This window comes from Dipteris shenzhenensis, chromosome 17, assembly GCF_047967505.1.
Source record: "Dipteris shenzhenensis isolate YYH24624 ecotype China chromosome 17, Dip_SZ_1.0, whole genome shotgun sequence".
NCBI classification, from domain to species: Eukaryota; Viridiplantae; Streptophyta; class Polypodiopsida; order Gleicheniales; family Dipteridaceae; genus Dipteris; species Dipteris shenzhenensis.
Window position 1 is genome coordinate 52,442,957 of NC_141612.1, and position 9,001 is coordinate 52,451,957.

The 9,001-nt window shown below is 41.7% G+C and overlaps 1 protein-coding gene across 2 annotated transcripts; it reads left to right on the forward strand.

Moving 5' to 3' along the window:
- The first annotated feature begins 1,446 nt into the window (after positions 1 to 1,446).
- LOC147892281 (uncharacterized) lies at positions 1,447 to 4,581 on the forward strand. 2 transcript variants are annotated; one of them, XM_087388397.1, is made up of 7 exons: positions 1,447 to 1,688; positions 2,311 to 2,403; positions 2,703 to 2,889; positions 3,159 to 3,310; positions 3,472 to 3,591; positions 3,713 to 3,808; positions 3,950 to 4,581. In XM_087388397.1, the coding sequence occupies exons 1-7, from the start codon at positions 1,470 to 1,472 to the stop codon at positions 4,571 to 4,573; spliced, it is 1,491 nt and encodes a 496-aa protein (XP_087244523.1). In that variant the 5' UTR covers positions 1,447 to 1,469; the 3' UTR covers positions 4,574 to 4,581. The 2 variants fall into 2 exon arrangements, with proteins under 2 accessions (XP_087244523.1, XP_087244524.1); XM_087388398.1 differs by having other exon boundaries at positions 3,725 to 3,808.
- Positions 4,582 to 9,001: the final 4,420 nt, after the last annotated feature.

The window sequence follows — 9,001 nt, forward strand, 5'->3', positions numbered from 1 at the left end:
GATATGCCCATGATTTCATATTATGCATTGAAACTTGCTCTCTAAGAGACCAAGGTATGGAGAGATTTTAAGCAAGAGAGAACATGAATTTTGTTGCCGCTTGTTATATGCATTTAAGGATCTAGCTTTCCATTTTCATTTTGGTTTTAAATGCAGCAAGTATGACTTCCTAGGACTAAAAATTTGGTTGTTCTAAAAGGCTCCCTTAGTTTAAGTTACATTGTAACCAAGACTGATTGGTTCAAACACCTTAAGGCAATTAAGTCACACCTTGTACGTTCGAGATGATACGACTCAAGGTGCTACAAGATATCTTTTGCAACCGTAAATTCGGGTGCATTGCATGTAATGCTTCCAAGTGGAGATTCACAAGAATCAACGGTAGAGCTTGTCTGCATGAGAAATGAATGTTGGCAATTGACACCGTGTAATCACAAGGACAAAGCAAAAACATGCTTGATGTCAATACTTTTTGGTGAACTAATTAGTTGAAGTGTTGGATTCCTTAGGAGAGCGCACTCAATTCTCAAGTTCCAGTAGGCCAACATCCACTCACTCTCTAGTTTCGCTAACCTGAATTCGTAGAAATTCGCCTGTTGGAGCATCTCTGTAACCTCCATGTATCTTACATCCTGAGATCATTTAAAATATGTTTGCTTCTGACTTTTTGCCCTTTCAAATAGCTCAACAACCATCGCTATTCCAAATGCTTGATTCTCAAAGCCATAGAACAACTGTGTGCACAACTCCAATTGTAGAGTGATCTTCAACAGACTTGGTGTCACCTCCGTCCACTCACAAATGCAAAGCAAAGAAAAGAGTTTATGCAAAAAACGCTCTACAACAAAAGTAGTCGAGAATACAAGAGCTTTTTGAGCCTAGCAAAGGCTACATGGGCATTGCACAAACTAGCTTTGCGTTCGAACCGACAATAGAAATGTTTATGGTCGTAAGGAATTCTTCCTTTGATGAAGAATACACGACGAACATAATGGAAGTCGATGATAGAGATGATGGTGGTGTTGATGAATCAAGTGCATGTCGATGGATTTACCATCTAGTGTGTTGAATACCCCATGCAATCATTGACCAAGACAATTCATGGAAGGGTACATGAAAACGAAGTGATTCAAATTCAAGTGATGGAATTTTTGGAAATTCAAATTAATACGTGGATTTTTCGGAATCCATTTCTAGGGGAATGAGCGAGCCGTACCAAGACAACTAGAGCTAGTGGGAAAAAATGGTAAAGCCCACGACGGAGTATAGATGCCCCACAATCCACTTACGCCAGCCTGTGTTTTTTGTTGGACCGTGGCCACGGCCCACGGCCCACTACTTGTCTGCTGCATCTCGGCTTTTCTGCTCCCCACTGCCCAGTCACTGCCGCTCCACCTCCTCACGCCTTGCCCTGCCCTCGCCCTGCTGTTGGCAATATTACACAGAAATGAAAGCCATTAATCCACGATATGGCAGTAGAAAAAATCGGCCATATCTCCATAGGCAGTGCCAACATGGTCGAGAGACACAAAGTGGCAGTTATAGGCGCTGGTCTTGCCGGTCTATCGGCAGCACGGCGGCTGCGTTCCTACTACGCCAGTGTGGATGACGTGTTAGTATTGGAGGCGAGCTCCCGCATCGGTGGTCGTGTGAAAAATGTCGAAGGCCTTGCTCCTTGGCCCATCGAGGTTGGTTGCTCCTCTTTACAAATGAATCTGCATGCAATCTATGTGCCTAATTGTTCTCTTCTGATGCGTTCCAGCTCAATGTCAAAATCGTGAATTTTGTAAGCACGCCGCTTCAAATATTATTAGCCCCTTTAAGTTTCTATTCCTTCGAGAAGATCAGTGATGGAGAAATTTATCTTTCACCCGGATTTGTCGATCGAGTCCCGGGTTGAAGGTTCGCCAGACGGCTTGGCAGCTGCTAAGTGTGTGCGGGCAGCGGATTCATCTCTTGCAACTTTCATCCTAAGGAGCCAGCCGTGTGATGCGGGTTCATCTCCCTAAGCAGCCGTGTCCTCCTAGTCACTTTGTTTCCAGAGTATCTGGATTCTTTTCTTTGGAGCTCGCTGTAAGCCTCTGAGCAGAACCGGAACGTAATGACTAATGACGACCAGCAATCGTCGTTAAGTGTGCGAGTTTGCTTGTTTCCTTGTGCTGTATATTCTACAATTTCTATTGTTGTTTATGCTTCCTGAAAAACGCCTGTCTTAAATGTACCGGTAGCCATTGATGTTCAAAGTCTCCGCCCTTCCGCCAATTTGTTATAATCATATGTCGCTAAATGCTAGTTTTCCGTCGTGTCAAGGCTGGCGCAGAGTTCATTCATGGATCGAACTCGAGGATAAAAAAGATTGTGGACGAGATCGGCTGCGCCCTAACGGAGCATTTTTATCATATCCTTACAATGGACTGACAGAGAATGGTAGGGTAAATGTACTTTTCCGCATTTGCTTACACCATCGTTCACATGGAAGACAGCTTCTCTTTACAAAACTCTAAGGAGTTCAAGCCCCTGACAAAGTTGCCTGTAATTTGGATTCTACAATATACAACTGCTCAATGCTCATTATCTCAAGTATGGCGAAAATAATTTTGCCGATCGACGGGAAGTCCGTCACTTCACTTTCTCCGTAGAGCGATCATTTAAGTGAACGACTTCCTGATATATCGATCCTTAACTAAGAAGAGACACCGGACCTTTATTACCTTGGTAAGGAGGACCAGTTACTTACACGTGCAGAAGCCTTACAGAATCCATACGTTCGAGAAGCACATGCTGCCTTCTCTCGTTTACCGGATGCAGACCTGGAACAGCCTGATATGAGCATTTTTGAGTACATGCAGAGCAAACATGCCAGTCATAGAAGCATTCAGCTGGCAGATTGTAAGCAGCTCCGGCCCCGCCTCCATGACTGTCGTACGACTTTCTAATATACTCAGGATGAGCCCATGTATAATACGTGTTGATGCGTTCTTAGCGCACAGAGACAGAGAGAGACAGAGAGAGAGAGAGAGCAGGGAGGGGAAGGGGGCCCGGCCCCCGGGATTGGGGATTTATCCTGCTTTTTTAAATGTGATTTATCCGTAATCCATCTATCAAGTGTGAGTGAAATTGTGATGTCCTACATGACCAGTTATGTACTTACTTTGCAGGTTTTTATGCAAATGATTTTGGTTGCTCAATATATGAGCTTGGCCTACGAGAGTGTATTCATGAGGCGAGGAGTTGGAGTTACGGAGACGAGTACATTTTACTCGATAGGCCTCTCTCATCAGTAATTGAGTTTCTGGCAGAGGGCTTGAACGTATAGCCTCGCCCCTAACTTCGATGTACTCTCTTAATTTTGGCCTTTCTAACATTCAATCCAATTTATAATGTCTGCTTATAGCGTCCTTCAACTGCGTCTAGATATTGTAGCGAGACTTGGTGCCATTGAAGCTCATTGTTTACGGTGAAACTTTGCAGATTCGGACAAACTCGCCCGTGTACAAAATAGAGTATTCCAAAGAAGACGGAGTTACGATATTCGGAAGCAACAACGCTCAATTGGTAGTCGCAGACTATGCTATCGTGACCGTGCCCTTGGTATCACGTAACCTCTAAAGCTGTAAAATCTTTCGAAGGGAGATTAACTTATCGCTGAGTATTTAAATGGGTGGTTGTAGACATTTCGGGCAGCCTCGACGTTAACACGGTGTTGTCACAGACGGTCTTGCAGAGACGGATGATCGATTTTGTGCCTTCCCTTCCTGAGACCAAGAAGAACGCTATCAATGCTATTGGCATGCGAACTGCTTTGAAGGTGAAAATTATTGTGACGAAAGTAGTACCTAGGAGCCTCGAGCAATTTCTGTGGACGTTTGAAATTGAAAATCACGGGTTTGCGACAGTGTCGTGCCGGGAGTATCTAACGGTCCTTGCAATTGTTACTCCATTTTGCCAGGTGATCTTGGCCTTTTCCGGTAGATTTTGGCCAGACTTCATGTTTCATGTTCTGTGTTCAGAATGCTTCCTCCCTGAAATTTGGTCAACCGTTTACCCATCCTGCCCTGTCAGCAAACAAACTGCGGCGCCGGTGGGTCGTCATGTTTTGGTGGGATTTGTAGCAGGTCCAGCCGCTGACGCTGCAGCAGCTCTTCCACAAAGTGATATTTTTAGGCGTGCGCTGATGCAATTAGATGCCATGTTCAAGGGATTCCAAGGCAGGGATGAGAGGTGTTCATCACTAGAGGACTGTTTCCAAAACGACGACGGCGATTGCCCCGTCACACCATGTCCTCTCCAACGTCCAGCTTCTACGCTTTTCACAGGTGGGTGCATTGTGAACTGGGGGGAGGAACCTTACATATACGGGGGGTATACACACCCCTCTATCGGTGCTCTTGGTGCAAGGGAAACATTGGGTCAATGTGTGGAAGACAGGATGTTTTTTGCAGGTGAGGCAACGCACGCGGGAGTAAATCCCTGCATGGACGGGGCCATCGAGAGTGGGTTGCGAGCGGCAGAGGAGATTATTGTGAAAGAGGATGCCAATGCCAATGCCAATGCGAATCTTAGCAACCTGTAACAGAAAGAGAGAAACCTGTAACAGAAAGAGAGAAAGTGAGATAATGGAAGACCAGTGAGCGAGTACTTGCAAAAGTCAAAAAGTTGCAAAATTTGAGGAGAAGAGACCAGCAGCAGCAAGGCCCCCACGCACGCAACTCCATAGCTTCACCTCAAAGCAATCTATTCTCTATAGATATCTATGATCTATCTATCCATCCAACAAACTCTGGCTGCACAAAGTTTTCGTAGTACGTACCATATTTTTATGAACATATTTTCTTGTGCTTACATAACATACATTTCTACTAACTTGGATACTTCCATATATAACTTGCCAATTCGAAACAATGAGTGCCATGATTCCTTGACTCACCCTTTATAAGCCCATAAGGTTACATTAAGCTTCTCAACCCAATCTAAGCTTTTTGTTTCGAGTATCTTGGTAAGAACATTAACAATATCTTTTTTATCCATTCCCTTCCGACATACATACCATGCATGTAAGGAAACCACACAGGTTGAAAACTGAACAAAGCTCTCACAAGAAATTTTCAAAATTGAAAGAATACTGGTAGGGAAAACATTCCTAAACACACAACCCAATTCCACACACAAGAACTCACTCAATTTCAAAATCTTAGCACTCACTTCTCTACCACACAACCTAGTTCCACCTCAGTTCAACACACAAGGACTCACTCAAATTCAAAATTCGATACTTTATTTTGTTTTGTTTTGAGAGTCGACTTTGTTGTGTGAGGCACTTACACCCACTAGACATCTCATGGAGAACTCTTTCCTCCCAAACCTTATTTATTCAATGCCACCTCAAGTGTGGCCCTCCGTATTAAATAGAAACTTAGAGAATGGAGAAGATACCAGCACCCTGACGGACCCAGGCATGTGGAACTTGCCTTTGAGGACCCCCAGGCCTCTAGCTCACCATGCTAAAACTCCATAAACCGGTGGGTGCTTGATCTAGAGCTGCCATGCCCATACTAGGGGTCGGCTCAACATATACTCACTGCTCCCCATATACTTAAGAGATTGGAGAACACAAATAGAGGTGCTAGAGGAGCCAAATTAAATCCATAGAAAGTCATAAGGAGGATCTATTTGTTGCTTGGATGACAAAGATGTTGTACACTCACAATAACTCTAGTGGGTGACAATTAATTGGTACATAGTCAGTGGTGCATCCAACGACATGTCAAAGACCCAGGGGTGCTTATAGACTATTTCTAGAGTTTATCCCAATGTCATGGTGAGTGACAACTAAAGTTTGCCCATCAAGGAAATCAAAACTTCTAAAAAAACACTGATTTAAACCTTTACATACTTTCCATGCATGTAAGAACCACATAGGTTGAAAACTGAACAAATGTCTCACGATAAAAAATCGAAAGTCGAAATAAGCATCAATAATCCTTATTTTTTATGATGCAAACTTGTAAATTTCCCCAAGGCATCGAAATGGATTTAACGCCAACAAAGACAATCGAAGATGTAAATGGTAAGGCTCATCTTTAGACTCTAGCCACTTACTGTCTATGTGGGGCAATATGCCTTTCCCATCAGCGTGGATTCTTAACATGCCATTTGTTGAGCAATTTTGAGCATGCTAATCCATATGTTGGGCTAATGAGGCCCAAATAAACATGTGTCTTGCCACATCATAGTTGAACTACATTTTGGATAGATTGTGGCATGCCATTAGGAAAAAAGGGAACTCATTTTGGGGCCTTTTGGCCAAAATGAAAAATCCCTCTCCACCAATCATGAGAGGGCCAACTTAACATTGATAAAACATAGAAAATACAAAATAGTTTCACATAATAAGAGAAAGAGACAAAACTTTACGGATGTACAACTGTATAAACCTAACAAGGAGTCATTTTAAAAAAAGATCATGGACTCAAATATGATTTCCCTCCTAAACAAGTTTTCCCTCTTATACGAATCAAAGATTCAAATGTGCCTTCTTGAGTCTAGGATTGGGTCTCTTTTCCCCCCCAGTTCTCCTGCTCACACTTTCCATCCATGGCAATAGGCATCCGGGGTGTCTTTCTTGCTTGCATTCCTACTTTTCATCCTAGTTCTCTCGCTTGCATTTTACCCATTTGAAAGTTTGGTTCTCTTTCACGAATCATCCATGGCAACATGAAACCCAAGGCATCGCAATGTGAAGCGATGTGTAACTCAGAATGCAAAAGACCAAGACATAGAATCTACAACAATGTGCATATCATATATAGAGTTTGCCAATATAGGGTGAATGCAGATGGTCAATGTCAAAAGATGGTTGTGTCGAAAGGAAGTTGGATGCTAATGCAGCCAACGAGGAGGAAAAAACCACAATCGAATAATATATTTATGGCCTCTTGGAAAGGCAGGGTCAAAGATTTTAGAACAATAGATGGTAAGAAAGGTATTAAAGAAATACTAGTCGAGCATGTATATATGCACAATGAGCTTGTGCTGCATGATTATCCAGATTATCTACCACGACATAGGCCCAATTGTGAGTTTTTAGCCCTTTTGATTTCAGAATGGTAGTTTTGGACTTTGCTATTTTCAGCGTAAACTAAAACGTGTTTGAAAGGTATTAAGGAAATACTAGTCGAGCATGTATATATGCACAATGAGCTTGTGCTGCATGATTATCCAGATTATCTGCCATGACATAGGCCCAATTGTGAGTTTTTAACCCTTTTGATTTCAGAATGGTAGTTTTGGACATTGCTATTTTCAACGTAAACTAAAACGTGTTTTGGTTTTCAGATCTGTATCCAGCATCATATGAAGAATGGCAGCCGATGGAGTGCATTTTGGGATTCTTGGATGTCTTGCATGGAGCAATAGGAGAATTACAATATCAAGATGGATCTGCAACTCAATTAGTGCATACAAGTACCTTCTTCTACGACCATTTTTATGAATTGCTCAACAAAGCAAACACTCATAGTGTGTTGAGGAAACAAGATCTTTTGCCATGGAATACGATAGAATGGCCAATGCCCCCTACTAGTGTGACTGTGACATATAGGGCTAGGCTATTCATAGAAATTCAATGATCTTTACATCCAAGCATTGCTACAAGAATTGTAAAAATCAATGTATGCATGCTAATCACTATTTTTGTTGACCTATTTAACAAGTATCCATTCAAGGTATGCAAAACAATGCTCACCTACAAAGCAACCTGAAAATGAAGAGAACATTGACGTCTTGGATGATGGTTGGGATAAATCAATATCGAACAACGCCTATTGTGAGGTGGTGCCAAGTACAATTACCATTACGTATATGATTGCATGCCATAATTTTATATTTTCTTTAACTACAAACGAAATAGGTTCATTGCGGATAAATTAGTTCCAATGGACCAAGACGTTAGCTTGTTTGGTCCTGAAAACCTGTAATCTCAGTAGGATAGTGCTGCACGCTAGCCCAATTCTCATTCATTATCAACAACTAAAAGGTACATAGAATGTTTACAAATTGGTTCTTTATTATCTTCATTTGTTATATTTTCATGATTCATTCATTGTCTTCATTTGTTACTAACAAAACATACAACAGCTATTGCGAAGGAGGGAGAGCACAATTCAATGCAAAAGCATCGTTGGAGAGGCTGTTTATATTACTTCTCAATAACAATGCCTAGGATTTCACATGATTTTTGTACATGTATAGTACTTCTCAATGACTTAGTGACCAACAACCACACTGAACTTAGTGATTGCCTACATGTGTAGATATCTACCATGGTCCAACTCACAGAGAAGGCTGATCCTCATTTGCAGGCTGCTGCTTTTCTGGCTCTTGTTCTAAATGCATTTTTAATTGTTGGCAACGATGCAGACTATTAGCTTTCGCTATACTAGACACTCCTCTGGAGGACTCTGATGCAGCTGGAGCGCATGTGATGCACCTGAACGATCCTCCATCTTCTCCTCGTGCACCAACTCCTCCTGTACCATTTGCTCCTCTAACGTCTACTTCAACATCTCATCGTCATCCCTTCTTGAGCTATTCAAGAAGCAACTAGAGAACTTCTGCTACTAGTCTAGCTCTGTAGTCTTAATTATTGGGAAAACATACTAGAGAAGCTATGCTACTAGTTTAGCTATATACATACTTTGAGTTGTAACATTCCTCCTTCAGTTGTTGTAAAAAATAGTAATGCAAGATGAATTTTTAAATCCTATATGAAACTTTTGTACATGAATTAGTGAAAGTTTATGGCTTTTACAAGTGATAAGGTCTCGATCTTTTAATTTTACTAATTTTCCATATGCTATCTTTAAAGCCTTGTACTAAAGGTACCCTTGATTCTTGATTTGAATTCAATATTTCTACCATAGACTAATGCTACATGTCATATGCATATGTCATATGCATTGCAAATATAAGAGAAAGAGTAATTCTATGTAAAGAACTCATT